Source organism: Gymnoscopelus braueri, assembly GCF_963280865.1.
Source record: "Gymnoscopelus braueri genome assembly, chromosome: 14".
In the NCBI taxonomy this organism is placed as follows: domain Eukaryota; kingdom Metazoa; phylum Chordata; class Actinopteri; order Myctophiformes; family Myctophidae; genus Gymnoscopelus; species Gymnoscopelus braueri.
In genome coordinates, this window is record NC_137619.1 from 19,269,686 (window position 1) to 19,288,115 (window position 18,430).

At 40.8% G+C, this 18,430-nt stretch overlaps 1 protein-coding gene across 8 annotated transcripts in view; it reads right to left on the minus strand.

The window, feature by feature from the left end:
• The window catches only part of xpo1b (exportin 1 b), a 38,052-nt gene extending 21,139 nt beyond the window's left edge, over positions 1–16,913 (minus strand). Inside the window, exons 1-12 of one of the 8 annotated variants that reach the window (XM_080448821.1) lie at positions 14,045–14,064; positions 12,759–12,860; positions 11,650–11,723; positions 11,372–11,438; positions 9,998–10,070; positions 9,017–9,065; positions 8,440–8,501; positions 7,947–7,991; positions 6,510–6,691; positions 5,131–5,179; positions 4,682–4,801; positions 374–502 (exon numbers count right to left, since the gene is read on the minus strand). In XM_080448821.1, the coding sequence (XP_080304947.1) occupies positions 374–502; positions 4,682–4,801; positions 5,131–5,179; positions 6,510–6,691; positions 7,947–7,991; positions 8,440–8,501; positions 9,017–9,065; positions 9,998–10,066 (705 nt within the window). In that variant the 5' untranslated portion in view covers positions 10,067–10,070; positions 11,372–11,438; positions 11,650–11,723; positions 12,759–12,860; positions 14,045–14,064. Of the gene's footprint in view, positions 1–373; positions 503–4,681; positions 4,802–5,130; positions 5,180–6,509; positions 6,692–7,946; positions 7,992–8,439; positions 8,502–9,016; positions 9,088–9,997; positions 10,071–11,371; positions 11,439–11,649; positions 11,724–12,758; positions 13,107–14,044; positions 14,177–16,221 lie in introns of those variants that run through there. The other 7 variants (XM_080448824.1, XM_080448820.1, XM_080448819.1 and 4 more) reach the window with 7 other exon arrangements.
• Positions 16,914–18,430: the final 1,517 nt, after the last annotated feature.

Consider the following 18,430-nt stretch of genomic DNA (forward strand, 5'->3'; position numbering starts at 1 on the left):
TACCCCCAAATGTTCTTTATTTTTGTTTTTGTTTTCTCAAGATAAATGATTGCCCTGGCGTACGGCGGCAGATGAAGGTAATTATTTTGTGATAACGGTAGATTCAATTCAACTTACAAGGATAATTATGGTTTGATCAATTTTCATGTCACGCACCGAGATATGTCATGATTTTATAAGACTGCCCCAATCGTGCATCGTGCAAGCACCTTTAGCCTCATTCGAGTTGCTTCAAATGTAAAACATGTATCTGACGTTCTGTTTCAAAGCAACAATGAGCTATCATGTTACAACTTAAAGATGTATGTGTGTGACAGAGAGATAATATGAGCATGGTTGCCACTGAGGACTCTAGTGTATGCCCCCCTCCCACCTGTTTGAGCTGACACATAGTCAGGGTGAAGAGGGTGACGAACTGCTCCTCGTACTGGCTGACGCTCACACCGGCGATCTCCGTCAGGCACTTCAGTGTCACGTTGCGGAACATCGGCACGTTCAAGAACTGCGACGGGCAAGAGACAGAAACAGTGGTTAGGTTAGAGATGCGTGCTGTGTAACGACTTGTGGTTCATCATTGTTGTAGTTGGGATTATTATGAAAGATTGAACACATTAATGCATTTTTTTGTTATTTCGAACATTAATTAAAACAAATAAAATACGAAACAGAAAAAACAAGCATAGCAACAACAATGTTCGAAAATGAGTAGGATGAAGTGTAAACTTATAAACTCCTACCCCCTTTTGCCAATGCAAACTCTATCCACTGATAATTATCACAATTTTTGTTTTTCTTTTTCTTATACACAACCCAACACATCTCCACTGCATGTTCAAAGAAAACCTAAAAATAAAACAATAAAAATAACCACAGAAATAAATGAATAAAACCGACCTGTTGATACTCGACACTCTAAATGAAACCAGCCGATCCACAGGCCCATGACGGGCTGCAATGCAACTCGTCACGAACCTGCAGATCCTCCTCTCCTCACCCGGCACTAGCCCCAGAACAGGGATGCCAGGATGCTCAAAAGGTCAACACAGCCCCTCATCATCCAAATACCTAATCTTTTTAAATGCCTTGCCAGTAATTCATATTTGGATACTAAGTCCATTCCACAAATTCACTCCATAAACTGAAATGCACATACTTTTCAATGTTGTATTAACACAACGTATTTTGAAATAACCCCCCTCTCTATCACCCAACATTTTTTGTATATTACCTGGCAATAACTTGTTTCTTGCTCTAAACATAATTAATGCAGTCTTGTATTCGGCAAGGTCCATGAACTTCATGGCATGTGATTGTGAAAACAGTATATTTGTGAGATCCAGATATCCTACCTTGTTGACTATTCTAATGGCTCTTTTTTGTAGAATGCATAATGGTTTTAGATTACCTTTGTGTTACCCCAAATCTCTACACAGTAATTGATATATGGTAGTACAAGTGAGCAATGTAAAATATAAAGTGATTTATGGTCCAAAATGTGTTTTGCTTTCCCCCTAACAGCAATGCTCCGTTCAAGCTTTGTTCTTACATAGCTTATATGAGGTTTCCAGCTGATTTTGTGGTTCAGTAATACACCCAGATATGTATTTTCATATACTCTTTCAATGTTAACATTATCTATCATCATTTGTACTTGTGTGTCTATTTTACGGTTTGCAAACAACATAAGCTTAGTTTTGTTCAAATTTAATGACAATTTATTTATATCAAACCAATGTTTAAATTTACTAATTTCTGTAGTGGTGATCTCCAAAAGCTGCTGCAGATTTTCCCCTGAACAAGATGCATTAGCATCATCTGCAAATAAAACAAATTTCAACATATTTGACAAACTACATATATCATGTATGTATAAAATAAACAGTATTGGGCCTAACACTGACCCCTGTAGGACTCCACAAGTAATGTTAGCCCATGATGATTTATAGTCGCCCATCTGTACAAACTGTTGCCTCTGTTGTTGCACATAACGTTTCAACCAGTTTAACGCCACCCCCCTTTAATTAATATTTCATGATTAATGGTATTGAATGCTTTTTTCAAATCTATAAATACTCATAAGACATATTTCTGACTATCAATATAGTTGGTGTATAACTGTAATAACCTCCGTTAACTCTAAAATAACAATAACCTCACAATAAATAAAAAAATCTATGTTGAAGTCCACACAGATGAATGTAACCTTCTGATTGGTACTGGCAAATAACACCTCCATACTGTCCTTAGTTGTTGTCATGTTCTCAACAACCTTGTAATATATATATATATATATGTGTGTGTGTGGCCATTATATATATATATATATATATATATATATATGTATATATATATATATATGTATATATATATATGGCCACACTCCCTCCTCTTTTCCCCCTTCTATTCATATAATTGAGCTCATATCCATTCAGCTCAAAATCAAATCCCTTCTCAGGGTAGAGCCAGGTTTCAAATAATGCAATGATATTGAATGTTTTTATTCTATTTATTTAAGTAGTCTTTGATACTTTTGTAATTGGCATACAAACTTCTGCTATTGAAGCGAATAACAGATATTCCATGGTCTGGCTTAACATACAAGTCATTGTACTGTTCATCGGTGTAGTAGCAAAATGTGTTGTTTAAATGGTCAAAGAAGTTATTGTCCGGATCAATGTCTTGTTCAAGTTCCTGCATATTAAGTTCATTTGTCAGTCAGTGCATGTTCTGAAGTTACCATAGTCTATGGGTTGTAATTACCTTGGTGGAGTCACTGGTATTTGTCCAGCTCATCCATGTCTCTGATTACTAACACTTTGGCCTCCTCCGGTGACCCATTCAACTTGATACACACCTTGCAGTTTGCAGTCCATGTTGATAGAATTTCCCCCTGCTTTCTCAGAAAGCGTGCATTTCTGGCAATGTCTGCATTTTTCTTAGTTAAGTGCTTATTCACATACACATCTGACCCCTTCAGCTTCCTTCCTTGTCTGAGCACTGCATTCTTATGCTTCCTATTAGTGAAGCGGATTATTATAGCTGGTTTGTATGCCTTGTTTCTCTGAGGGAGTGGACGGCACGCTTCGATGTTGTTGTTATTGACTGAAATGCCTTTTCTGTTGAAGAATGCAATCCCCTATTGAAACCGCCTGGGCTTATGACAGAGGCCTGGTCTGCAACCCGCTGACAAAAATATAATTTATGCGGGAGTACTGTAATCTGTTCCAGGTCTGCCACTCGGTATTCCATGAGGGCCATCATCGTGTCCTTCTCGGCACATTGTTTTTTAAGTTCTTTAATTTCACCCATCATGTCCAGTATCAATTTTTGCTGTTTAGAGATAGTTGAAATTTCACCAGACATATAGTTCAGTGATTTCTGTATCTCCTCAGTCTCCTCGTCCAAAACTACATTGCTCTTCGATCTTAGTGGCATTTTGTTAGCTGCTGTTAGCCCGGTGGAGCCTGGTGTTGGCCTGGGCCTGACCCAGTGGCTGCTGCTAACTTGGTAGAGCCTGGCGATAGATGGCTGCTGCTGGCCTGGTGGTAGATGGCTGCTGCTGGCCTGGTGGAGCCTGGTGGTAGATGGCTGGTGCTGGCTGGCCTTGTAGAGCCTGGTGGTAGATGGCTGCTGTTGGCCTGGTGGAGCCTGGTGGTGGATGGTTGCTGTTGGAGCCTGGTGGTAGATGGTTGCTGTTGGCCTGGTGGAGCCTGGTGGTAGATGGCTGCAGTTGGCCTGGTGGAGCCTGGTGGTAGATGGTTGCCGTTGGCCTGGTGGAGCCTGGTGGTAGATGGTTGCCGTTGGCCTGGTGGAGCCTGGTGGTAGATGGTTGCTGTTGGCCTGGTGGAGCCTGGTGGTAGATGGTTGCTGTTGGCCTGGTGGAGCCTGGTGGTAGATGGCTGCAGTTGGCCTGGTGGAGCCTGGTGGTAGATGGTTGCTGTTGGCCTGGTGGAGCCTGGTGGTAGATGGTTGCCGTTGGCCTGGTGGAGCCTGGTGGTAGATGGCTGCTGTTGGCCTGGTGGAGCCTGGTGGTAGATGGTTGCTGTTGGCCTGGTGGAGCCTGGTGGTAGATGGTTGCTGTTGGCCTGGTGGAGCCTGGTGGTAGATGGCTGCTGTTGGCCTGGTGGAGCCTGGTGGTGGATGGCTGCTGTTGGCCTGGTGGAGCCTGGTGGTAGATGGCTGCTGTTGGCCTGGTGGAGCCTGGTGGTAGATGGCTGCTGTTGGCCTGGTGGAGCCTGGTGGTGGATGGCTGCTGTTGGCCTGGTGGGGCCTGGTGGTAGATGGCCTCACCCAGCGAGTAGAACTTGGGCTCAATCCAAATTTCGGTCTCAAATTCACCTTTTAGTCCAAAAGCTTTACTATGTGTGTTATAAGGAAACACTTACAAACCACTGGTATAACTTTGAATGAAGAAATACTGAGGATTGTTCCGCTTTTTGATGGATTGTATACGAGTGGTACTACTGCCCCTATCACTCCCTCACTGCTGCCTCAATCAATTTGATCACGTTCTTTAGCATTACAGTCAAAGGTGTGGTGTGTGTGTGTGTGGGGGGGGAGGGGGGTTAGGCCTTGAATGTACAGTACCACCAGCAATTCAGACTTCAGGGTAGATTCAAACAGTCTAAGCTAACATGTCACATTCAAGGGTGTGCATGTGTGTGTTTGTGTGCATGCACACCTTGTACACCAGTGTGCTGATGAGTTTGGTTTCGAAGATGTACCCCAATGGAATCCAGTTGAGAAACCGTAGCAGGGTCTCCAGAGTGGCGTGGACCAGAGGTGCATTCTGGGAATTCTCCTAAGGGTTCAGCCAATCGCAACAACAGAACAGTTAATGGCCAAATACAACCAGAAGAAAATCAGATGATGAAAATGTAGGCCTATCTGATGTTGCTAAAGGAAACCTTTACCAATTTCCAACCTGCCGGTAAATACCATTGTTCTGATGTAAGGAGAACAATAACATAGTGTGTAAAAAAAAATACTCAAATGCCGATGTCGCAAAATTATGATGTCCAACATTTCACATCATCGGGCATACATTCCGATTTTCCGAAGGCTCGATGAAAATCTGTATTTTCATTTAAGTAATGGTTTTGAGAGAGAAGAAAGATGGGATTCACATACCATTACAAACTGGCAGAGCTGGAATATCTGGGAGAATTCGTTGCACATGCTGAAAGACACAGAAATCCCCAAACACATTAAGCAAAGCAGACTGTTTTAAACACATATTTAAACAACAGGAAATTTAAGAAGCAATCAACCTGCTTTCAGAAGAAGACAATACAGTTCTCCTGATGAATGTCTTTTATTTTCCGTGTGTAAGCTCATGTGGCTGTGAAACTATAAAATGACACGTACTGTCTGTTAAAGGGCAAGACCACTTTGGTAGAGGTTTGGGTTGTGTAGTTACCTTGCCATGATGTAACTCCAAAGGTGGACAAGAAATCAAAAATAATTGCTCCATTGATTAGAAATTGATAATTCAAAATCCTCATTGACTTACATTGTACGGTAAAACAGCTCTCAAAGTCACTCTTTTAGCACATAAATGAACCCAAACAAAGCTGATTCAGACATTATAGAGCATCACCAAACCCAGTACTGTTTGTTTTTTTAATAAAAATGTCAACTTCCTGTTGATTTTGCTATTTGAAGATCTGGATCCAGATCAGCGGATCCAGTCCAGGTTTTCTACTTATTAAAAATGGCAAGATGACATTTTTATTTAAAAAAAAAAACAGTACTGGGTTTGGTGATGTTCTATAATGTCTGAATCAACTTTGTTTGCGATCGTTTATGTGCTAAAGGAGTGACTTTGAGAGCTGTTTTACCGTACAATGTAAGTCAATGAGGAGCATATTTTGAATTATCAATTTCTAATCAATGGAGCAATTATTTTTTATTTCTTGCCCACCTTTGGGGTTACATCATGGCACGGTAACTACACAACCCAAACCTCTACCAAAGTGGTCTTGCCCTTTAACCTCAAAGCCCAGATGAGCTTGCACTTTGTTTGCCTTTATGTGCTGTGAAAATGAACATGTCCCTGCGCAAACATCACTTCCTGGACATGTACTCTACATTAAAGGCAGTCTCTGGTACTGATACCAGAGGTCCAGTAGCTTTTTAATTAAAAGCGTGTTAATTTTTTTAAAATCATTATTATTGTTGTTATTAACATTACGGCATGACTCTGCAGGAGTCTAGCCACCTATAAGTCTGTCTGTGGCCTCCAAGTACTATGATAATGGATACTGCACTAAGCACTGTGACAACGGGTTCTCTGACAACCGCTACAACAGGTATTGGTGGACAACCGAGAGACGTGAGTTCCCAACGGGCATCGCCCTAGTTTGATTTTAAGTTTTTATCAAGGGGGCTCGGATCAGGCTGAAACCTTGTTATTTAATTAGTATGATATACTATTGATATTATCATAACTGTTATCATTATCACATTATTATTACCAATCCTACTTCTACTAATATTACTTGTCTGACCTGTCTTTGAGGTGCTTGGCCTTGACCTGGGTCATCTGACCACTGGAGAAGTCAAAGACCTCCTCGCTGAGCAGTTTGAGGATGATCATGTTGTTCTGACAGAGGCTCTCACTGGTTCGACTGGCCCCCACGATGTCACTGATGAATGTGGGCCAGTGCTTGGGCCACTCCTGCTTCAGGATCTGCAGAGATGGTGGGTGGAAGAAAAACACTTGTGTCATAGGGTTCAAGTACAGTCATGCCTGAGTTGTACTTAGTGTGTGTGTGCTTTCATGCCTATAGTTATGTAGACTAGACTAGACTCTGTCTCTGGGGTGAAATTGCAACAATGTTGCATTTTTCATTCCGTTCAGTTTGCGTTCACGCTGCACTTTGTCAAGCACACCAAAAATCGTAAACAAATGTCACACAGTTGAAACAGTTGCTCGTTTATGGGACATAATTTCCAAGGGGCCTGTACTATGAAACTGGAGTTAGCAGCAAGGTAAATTCAGGTGTAACCCTTGGGTTTCAGGGTTTACGCGTCGATGGTCGTTCACTTCTTAACGGGGTACATCGCCACAGTTAACATCTGCTGCACACAACAGACAAAAACGTATAGTGCTGTACTGTCTACTGACAAATCAATTCTCTTTCGATTCCTGTTTAGCACAGTGCCCGGATCACGGCAAAAACCTTTGGCTTTCCCCGATTATTTTTTACAGTAGAGGTATGGGAGTGAGTTATCTGTGACAGTTTCTTGAGCCGTGAGCTGTTGACTCCAAAAAATATCTAAGCCATTTCATAGTGCTTTTGTGTACCCATATCGTCCTACAACAGAGAAGGATTGAAGCACTAACATGTGTACTTGTTGAAGCCTACTTAAGATATGAAATAAATAATATCAAGGGGTGTGCTCTCTCTGTCTTTCTCTCCAACTCTCTCTCTCTCTGTGTGTGAGAGAATGAGACTTCACTGATCATTATTCATCTAATTTAGTTTAATAATGGGATTCAATAAGGAAATATTTATTGATATAATCTGTAAATCATCTATAAGTCATATACAGTACGATTTCACACACACACACACACACACACACACACACACACACACACACACACACACACACACACACACACACACACACACACACACACACACACACACACACACACACACACACACACACACACACACACACACACACACACACACACACCTCATTAAGACCCTGGAATCTGATCCACAAACAGTGGATGATCCCTGAAGGCCAAAACAATGTGAGCTCAGCTGACATAAGCAGTGACTCATCCTCACTGGCAATAATGCAAAGTCACTCAAGCAATTACGGTCAGTGAACCGCTCACCCGCTTCAAACCTCTCACTTACTCTCACTAATAAACACACACACACATACAGTGGGGATGCACATGATTATTGGCATACAAGTCTTACCTGGACGAGGATCATGTTCAGCTTCCCAATGTACACCTTTTCTTTCTAAAATAAGTTAAAGGAACAACAGCCAACTTAGAAATAAGTCCTGCAACACAAAATGTCTCTTGATTTCCTTATACCTGTACCCTGAAAAGGTTTTACAACTAATATCTTTTAACACATTTTAGTCAAATTGGGCACATTTCCCGATATGACACAGTTTTTACTCCCGGAATTATGCAGGAAATTATAGGGTGAAAACTTTTTCTACTGGCTTACATTATATTTGACTTGTAAATATTGATATACTCCACATCATCCCATCATCCAATTTTAGACAGGGGATTAATTATTAAGAAAACATCGGTCATCGTCATCATTAATTAGCAATGTACTGTACCAGCACTTGTTGGCATTTCTGAATTTGAGTCTATGATATACCATAAAAATAAAACTCAAAATAATCACAAAAAGGTAACACTTTGACTGCAAATCCAAAAGACAGACTCACCTCCACGTTCGATGCATCTGATGATGTCTTGATAATGAGACCGACAACATACTTTTTAATTCCTGAAAACAGACAAAATGAAAGGCAACAGAAGAATGAATTGTATGCCTGTGATGAGAAGACACTTAAACAACACAACCTGACATAGTGAGCTGCCTGGGGCAGGTTACTCAGTGATCCAAAAACAATTCAACTGGCTCAAAATTAGCTGAATCTGCCTACCCTGTCCCAGTACACAGGGGCTTTAAAGGTGCACTTCCCATTTTCTAAATCACTACAGTCCCACTGCACAAACACAGAGGTGGACTGTAACTACCACAGAGTCTCAGCTGACCCATTGAAGGATTTAAAAACAATTCATTGGATGTCACATTTATGGTAAATTGTTTTCAAACCAAAAAGTCAAACGGATCAGTGTTTGAAGAGCACCTTTAGGTTTAACTAAGTTCTCTTTCTGGCCCTGGTGCTGTACAATCACTCTGACCCTCTGTGAAATATATTATGTGCTTGGGTGTAGCGGGCGGAGCCGGAAGCAAGGCAATACTCTCTGAGTACATAAGGGGGGTAAAAAACATACTTGCCGGTCGCCCTGCCCTGGATTTGCCACTTGAACAAAAGTCAGGCATCTACGGTCAGAAGTGGGTAAGTCTTAGATCAATGAGAAATGAAATTTTGAATAAATAAATAATTTAGTAATGTAGGGGGTGGGTTTAATCAATTGTATTAATATTGATTTGAACTCAGACTCACAAAGTCAATTTCATGATATCATTATACAAATGAGTTAAAACCTTGAGGCAATTTTTGGTTAAAATTGTCTTTCCGATGAACCTTAAACTGCAATGTAAACCTTAAACAGCAGGTGGCAACAAACTCTTTAATTGGAAAAACTAAATGGAGGGAACATTTTTATATGAATGTAGTAGCAGCAGTAAGACAGCAGAATAACTCAGACAGTGACCTATTATCTTTCACCTTACATCACATCATACACAGTAGAACTGAGCACTGGTATGCACTGAGCATGCATGGTCTTCAACTACACCACAACTCATCTATCCAAAAGCTGGATTTTCTTTTAGTCAACTCCGGAAAAACATGTAGGCGGGATGTAAATCACTGTTTGTTATCATGCAAGAATGAAATGACAACAATTGCTTTGACATGACAAAACAAGCTATATGTAAACCAAGAGAAAACAGGCCAACTTAAAAGAACACAGTTCCTCTGCCTCTCCACAGATGCAGTCCAACAGAGAGCTTTGAAATCACATAGTGTTGACATGTTTTTTCGTCGTTTCCTCTCCCCTTAGAAAAAACTGCCACAGTGCAGAATCCAGCCATTCTGTAGCAGTCAGTGGGAGCCAGTCGGGCAGAAAACAAACCGGCATGCTTAGTGGGGGAATACTGCTCAACTTGGCAACCGCACGTCATGACAGTTTTTTAAGGACAGAGTTGCATCACTGCCACAATGTAAAAAAACAAAGGCATCTTGAACTACATATAGCATGAATAGCAGACAGGCCATGAAGGGGACAAAAACTAAATAATGATCTTACCTTCACATTGATTCCGTGGCAGAATCTTCCATCTTGTTTTAATAACGGTTTCCAGAATCTGAAGAGCATAGTACTGTAATGTACAGGGAGAGAGGAGCATTAGGGTCAGGCACCACCAAGACAATACTGAATGATAAGCATTGTGCATTTCCATTATACAAACCAAAACAAAACTAAAGAAAATCACTTTGGTTTTGATGGTGTTTGAGATAACTTTGTCATATTGTAAATTCAAACGGACCGAGCCGATATTTCATGCAAAATTTGTACTAGGCAAAACAATGGCTTTTTGTCCCTTTGCACATCTCTCTACAAGTGATATTAAGCTGAAAAACACTGCAGAAGTCCTGCTGTTTCTTTCAGCATCACACCAGAATGGAAATGACAGCAGAGAAATAAACAAACCAGTTAACCTGCTTATAGATTTTGAAATCAATTTTAATTCACGTTGAATGGCCCTTTAGCAGGCTACTACTTTAACATCAGACTAAATTTTCATAATACTCAAATGCACATTATGTTCAAGCAAATTCCGCCACAACAAAGGACAGAGCTAAAATGATGTTAGGATCTACTGCCCCTTTTCCCTGGTGTGTCTCATAAAGAACAGCAAGACCAACCACAGGTTGTTTTAAATCCTTGGGTTAATTCCTGGGAGCTCTACAAACAAGCATGAAAAACCAAAAGAACTTTTGTTTTTTAAGTTAGTGATCTTATTGATCTATTGTTATTTCGAATGACTTGTGTTTCAGCTGTAGGGATCATCAGTTCAAAAGAACGATGGTTTAAAAAATAAAATAATGAGGTGCATTAGAGGATGTTATTAAAGCTAGGGGAGGGGAGGGTAGGATCAATAATGTGTTGCAGACAATGAATGGTAGGAGGATTAAAGGCGGAATAACGGCACACTGACTGCACACCAACAACAGGTGTCACTCATTGCCTTCGCAAACCATTTCAGAACTTATTTTTCGCCTTTATTTTCCACACACACCGTGCGCAAAAACATAAAAATAAAAAAAACAAGGATAAGAAGAGAAAAGCAATTGACAGGGCAATTGCCAAAGGCCTAGCAACTAACTTATTTTTTCTGCCTAAAGCATGACCTTAAACAGGTCTTAGGGGAAGCCTTGAGAGGATCAGAGAGAAGAGGTACAGGGTGGAAGATACACTACAAAAAGAAGGGGAGTGGAGGGTTAGGTAGGCGGAGCCATGATCCCTACAGGTGAAATAGGAGTCGAAAATAGACGGTCTCTCTCTACAATGGAGCCCACTGACTGCAGCCTGCGCCCTCTCTCTTGTCCAATGGAATAAGATGCAATAGAAACGGATGAACAGAATTCAGTCAAAGGGAATTTAAAAAAGGGGGTAGACCTTGTGGAGGCCTGCCGTCAAAGCCTAGCTGTGTCAAGATGCACAGGGTGACACATCTCTTTTCTTCCTATTACAAGCCATAAACATAATGGAACATCGTGATTAATATCAAATAAAGTCAGCAGCTTGAATTCATCACATGAATTTAATTTACATATTTAGCAACTTATCGATTAAATAAAAAAGCCAAATGTTCTGGAAAGTGCTTTTAAATGATGCACTTTGTTTTTAAACAAATGGAGAAAAAAAAGTGAATGCATAATTCAAGAGGTGTTTACCTTTTAGGTTTCCTCTCTTTTCCTCTAAAGCCCTCATTTTTGGCCAAGTAACGAATTTGAAACTATAACAGATACTGTTGATAGATCAACTCAGACATTAGTAATGAATGTCAGTGTTAAGAGCAATCTTACAGGCAAGCAAAAGAAAAAAAGAATCACTCTGAGGAAGTTTTAGACGCATAACACTTTCATTATTTGTGATGAAGTACATAGCAACACTTTCCATGATGGCACATTATATTAGGCTACTGGATGAGACTCCACTGCCCTGGCCTGAGTGGCTTTGCCATTCTAATGTAATCTTTTTTTTTATTTTTATATAGAGTGGTGAACCCCCCTTCCTGACTGCTATTGAAGACTCGATCACTGGGCTTTCAGTATGCAAGCGCAGTTTGTTTCATCGGCTGTATAAATGCACAAGAACGGCACAGTGAATGTTCTAACTGCGGACAGAGAGGAAAGGACGCTCAACTGAGGACATCTGGGATAACACATGAAAGAAAGAAGAGAACTGAAGCCTTGATCATTGCTACAGGCCTGTTTTTAAATCTCCAAATTCAAATTCATTCAACTTCAAAAAGTTCAAATTCAAGTTCCACTTAAAAGGTGCTGGTGACTTTGTATTATGGTGTTTTTCTGTATTCCTAATGCGTATGAATGATGGGCAAAAATGGCATAAAGAATCCCCACACAGACTCAAACAGGGCAGAATAATTAAGATCTGTCTGAGATTATAGTAGTCAGCACCACCAGAGCTAATAGGCAAAGTCCACTGTCGCTCCGACAGATTCAGATCCAACAGAATATGTGAGAAGGGGAGAGTAGACTAGTCCTGTTTATTTCAATGAGCGCAAGGAGCAATAAACTAACACCACCAGGATTAGGGGTTTAAGTTCCAGTAGGGACACACAGTCAGAGTATACACACACTCTTGCACATGGCACCTTAAATAAAAGCAACCACTGATTTGCATTTACTGCATTAAACAGGTTTCACAAGAAAACGCCATGTCATGGTGTAAAGAATTGTGTCTACTACATATAGTAATACAAGAGTATTCAGCACTTCCTCAAAGCACGGATTGTGACATGGGAATGGAGCTGGCTTACTTTGGTGTTCATGTTCTGGGAGAACTCTAGTATGGTGTCCACTCTTGTCCAGGCATCTGGGTGCTCTTTCAAGTGTGTCAGCACCTCTTGTGCCATTCTTTGCTGTAAAGCAGGGCGGTATGTTGTTAGATTTAAGGCACACAACACAAAGTACAGGACAGTTCATAAAACTATACATTTTTAGAAATTAACAACAGTTATTTCTAGTCTTGCCTGTTTCACTGTCAAACAACCAAAGAGAAGAAATAAATAAAAAGCTGCTCAGTAAACGTGTCACTGCTGCTAGACTAACATTGCTGCTTAAAATGTGACCAAAAAAGAGCAGAACTAGAAAATGTGCTCCTCGGAGCACAGGTCTCCGCCAGGTCAGGTACGTTATTGTGGCCTCCTGGTGGCGCTATAATATGCCAATGTGAAAAGGGTGCCATTTGTTCAAGGGCTTTTCACTGCAATCGGCCACTGCATTCATGATTTGAGGCATTTTGTTCCAAAAATGTGTTTTGCTAAATTAGACCTGCTATTGGCGCTAACAGGCCAATGTGAAAAGGGTGGCATTTCTTCCTCTGCCTAATATAAATGTGTGTGTGAAATTTCACGGATATCGCAAGTTTGCGTTCATGATTTTAGGCATTTTGTTCAAAACGGACCAATCTTGCAAACTTTGGAAGCCAATCTTAGGCAATCAGGATGGAATATGGGAAATCGGATAAATCCGTGTTGATCACATGACTATAGAGATACTGTGTGCCGATTTGTGTGATGTTAGGACAAAATCTGTAGGAGTAGTATCAATAAATGTGTTTTGCACAAATCTGCCGCTTGGTGGCGCTATAACAGGTCAATCTGAAAGATTTGGGGCAGAGGTTCTGAATTGGCATCCAGGGAGTGTGCGTGCACAGTTTCGCAGCGGCCGGGCCAACGGTGCCAGAGATTAGCTGCTAACGGACGGACAGGACGGACGGACGGACACACGGACGGACAGACGGACGGACAGGGGGTAAAACATACTCTCTCGCCATGCCTTTCGGCCTGGCGGAGACAACTATGCACATCGTTAAAATGTTTAGGCAAGGTGGTGGAACAAGGGAGACTTTAAGTACAAATGAAAAAATAACTGCCCGCCCAGTAAAAAAAAAATCCAAAAGAAAAGAGTAAAACATTGAGTGCTTGAATCCTGTGTGCAAGTATTTCTTTTTCTTTGCCAAGGTTCTAAGGTTCCACTCTTATGACATTTATAACTTTGATCACAAAATCATGACCTCAATTATCAATCGTGCTCTACCTACCTGTGATCCCACACCATGATACACACAGTTCACCACATTATCCAGCAGGTTGATATCCAGTTTCTGGTTGAAGTCCAGCAGCTGTTGCGCTGCATGGTCTGCTAACATTGTCATAATTGCTGGCATAGAGCTCTGCAAGGACAGGGGGGAGGGACAGGGGTTATGATAGCAGAAAACATTCAACAGGCAAAGTCATGTGAACTGCGTGTTTAGGTGCACAATTCCAAACAGCTGACTACCTTAGTTCAAACCTTGCACTGTGCCCCCCCCCCCCTTCTCTGTTATTCTAATTAGTTATGGTTGTGTTGTCACAAACCCAACAGTGTTCAAAATAAGCCACAACAAGTACAAGAGAGCTGTGGTTGTTCCATGAGACTGTTGTTTGCTCAATCATGTGATTGGGACTTGTTGAACCTGAGACTGCTGTTGCAATGGCAAGCAATTTATACTCCATGTATATGCTGCAAAGGTAGTCACAACTACTACCCCACAACCACAACAACAACAACAACCATTATATTATATACAGTGCCAATGACATTGGCCCTTTAATTAAACAAACCAAACACCACGCAACACAACACACACAGTACTAGGTCTAATTTAAAGTGGTTTTACACACACCACCCACTCCGCCTACTGTAAACAATGGAGTTGAACGTGAAGCCAACCACGTGTCGACAAGGCAACGTCACATTGTTTACATCTGCAAACGTACACTCCTCCTCCCAAAATGTGACCACAAGTAGGCTGGTAACATTACCTGAACAAACTAACGCAAGGAACGGACTCCATTGTACTTCATGCACATTTCTCATCCTTGCATGTTACCTGTTAACTTAACAGGTGACGCGTGTTGTATTGCGTTTATATCTAACTTAACAGTGTTAAGTTAGATATAAACGCAATACAACACGCGTCACCATTTTAACGCCGACTATAGAATCCTGACTACCTGGAGATTAGCAAACAATTGGTGTAATTTTCCCTTCGCAAGGCAGCTTGTTATGTTAATTACGTTCCCAGCAACAACACCAGTTCAACAGTCAGTGGTCCTTCCTCACTGATCGTCGCCACCATCACCATGGCAACCAGGCAACGCTCCAACCACTCACACCAAGGCAAGGAGGAGGAGAACTTAAATAAATATAAATACATATAAATACATATATATATATATATATATATATATATATATATATATATATATATATATATATATATATATATATATATATATATATATATATATATATAAGCATCATCTACCAAAACAAAATACACAAGTAACATTGCAAAAAGAAAAACTATCATTATCTGTCGCAGAGTACCAAACACCCAGTGGTGTAAAAAGTGCAATTTTTTTTCTTTACTTAAGTAAAAGTATCAATACTGCAATGTAGAAACACTCAAGTATAAGTCCGGTAATCAAAATTCACTTGAGTAAAAGTACAAAAGTATTGGTATAAAAATGTTTTGCAATAATAATTCAAATCTACAAAGTAACTATAGTTACTTAAGTTTTCAAATAATTGCAGTGGAGTAAAAGTACAATATCTGCCTCTGAGATGTGGTGGAGTACAAATAAAGTACTGAAAACTGGAAATACTCCAGTAAAGTAAAAAAAAAAGAAAAAAAAAAGAACTTAAGTACAGTACAGTACTTGAGTAAATGTACGTAGTTACTTTCCACCACTGCCCAGCAACACCACCAACTTGACATCCGCTATCAACACACACACACGCACGCACGCACGCAGCAGCCAGTCAGTGATTTTGCACAGGGGAACGTAGGAGAGGCACGGATTTGCAACACAGCGTTGGATTTCCATTCATCAGCAGGACCACGTCGCTCTGAAGGTGCTGCAGCGTCACTGAGTTGTGTATTTAGACAGCGTTACACTGACTATCCTGACAAGTGGTTCACCTCCTAATCCTTTAAAAGTGTAGCTATAACATTACGATATGCGCCGTGTCTGTGCTAGCTATATAGCAGTGTTGTTAACGTTATCATTAGCTTAAGCCAGTGATTGATGCTGCTGCCCGCTGCATTCATATATAAGTCAGAAGAAACAGTATTATGTTACTCACTTTAATCAAACTAAATTTACTTTTGAACCCCGTTAAACCAAAAGTCAAACAATTACAGCATGGTTGATTTGCGTTGCAGTTACCTACCTAAAAGTCCAAGGCTCTGACTGAGAACAGTGGCTTTTAGCCCAAGAGGATCTACCAGATCTAGTGATGTAGTTATCACTGTAGATTAGAGAATGTCCTAATATCTCTGCAACGGTGACTAGGGCTCCAATTCCAGTATTGAGTGATGGCTGGTTGATATTAAGGACCAGTGATGTTGTGGATTCCAATACTATGATCACGGCAAGCTCAGGACTATGTCACTCCGATACATCTTTCGAAATAAAATAAACCTTGATTGACAAAATTAATTCTTTTTACTGAAGTAATTTTGCAGCGGGGCGGAATAGAGAGATGGTTGTGCTCTGCGCCTCCTCTCTCCTCTCTCTCTCTCTCTCTCTCTCAAGCCACTAACTCGTAACCGGTTGAAACCGGTTCAGACTGGGAGATTCCATCTCGGTTTAGTTTTCAGCCGATGGCGCCGCGGAAAGTTTGGACTGGAGTTACGCCCACCCTGGGCCGTGATTGGCTCCGCGCTCGCTGGTTACTTCCGCATTGGGGTCGCATTGGATACATCGGCTGTCAGTTTATTTCAGTTCGCTCGAGCGCCCACGCCACCACTCCCCCGCCCGTGGAGAAAAAGAGGGCATACTCTCGTGCAGAGCTGGCCATGGATACACGACGGTCGTCTGTCACGACCGTCATGGATGAACTTCAACTTGGTGTTTGCACTTTCTCCCTTTTTGTGCCTTACATCTACATAAACGTTCAGATTTCAAATATAAAGTGCTTAGCCCATGGCCACGGATGTTACAATTATGTACGGGTCCACAGAATTACTCTTATCTTCCTTATTGTTCAATAAAAAGTATTTTAATACGATTGGTGGCAATTTACTCAAAGTTATAATGTATCAGAGTGCAATACACCTCCCAGCCGATAGGATCGTGTAGTTGAAAGCATATGGTGAAAACACGGAGAAAATGGCCACCGATCGGATTAAAATGCTTTTTATTGAACAATACGGAAGATACGGGTACTTCTGAGGGCCCGAACACAATTGTATCCTTGGCCATAAGGTAAGCACTTTATATTTTAAATGTGAACGTTTATGTAGACGTATATGGGCCGTAAATGGAGAAAGTGCAAACACCAGGTTGAAGTTCATCTATGACTGTCATGATAGTTTCAGGGCTAGTGCAGAGAATGGACTTCGATGACTCCAGTGAACAGATAGAATAGCCCGCTACACCGTTGCGTGCTGCTCCTTAGCTAATAATACGTGTAATGGCGCTATTCATGCTTAAAATGTTCTATTATTGATGAATGTACAGTACATATATAACACAAAAAACAATGTTATTACACTTTAATGCACTTTAGACCGAGACGTGTGTGTGTTTTTGCGCATTCTGAATGTATTGTATTTATATTGCATTAACCAATGTAAAATGTTAACTCGGATTAAGCCACGTTGTTGAGAATGAAGCGTTTAAAGATAAAACAATATCGCAAAGCGTTTGCTTTTTGCCTGTTGCGCTTGTAAGCTGGTAATTTTCCACCAGCCACGAGTGGGAGTGGTTATGATCATGAACGCACGAGGTTAGAAAAACGACCTGCAAGTACTAAGAAATAAGAATTGTCCCCATATAATGTTAAATAAAGTGTACAGACAAGCGGACAATCAGAGCAATTCGGCGTGGACAGTTGTCACTTTGGTGTAACGACGCACTATTGTCCGGCGTATTAATTAGAGTAATGTGCTGCTGTCAGTTGAGAGGATGCAAACATGACAGCGTTTTTTTTTCTCTTACTGCCGTCACGTGACCCAGCGCGCTACTTGATGGAAAAATACTGGATTTGGTGTGTTAGTGGAGACAGTAGACAACCCTAGTAAAGTCATTCAGGGAGCATTTCGAAGGGCGTTTTATACTTTACCCAGCAACACACCACTAATGTTATGTAGCCTACTCTCATTTGATCTATTAGAAACAATTGCTGTTGCTCCTTGCATGTTTGAAACAGTATAATTGCATTGTTTCAAACTGTCATTTGGGCTTTTTAGTGCACTGCATTGCACACAACATGCATTCAGTTTGGAATAGACATCCAGGCTAGTTCAGTGATATTTCAAAGTGCATTTTGGAATAATAATATAAAAATGACTTTAGCCTATATTGATGTTTTTCCTCGTGTGTGTAAACCCCTTTCTGTATCAAAACAATGGAAATTGTCTCCCCTCATACAGTAT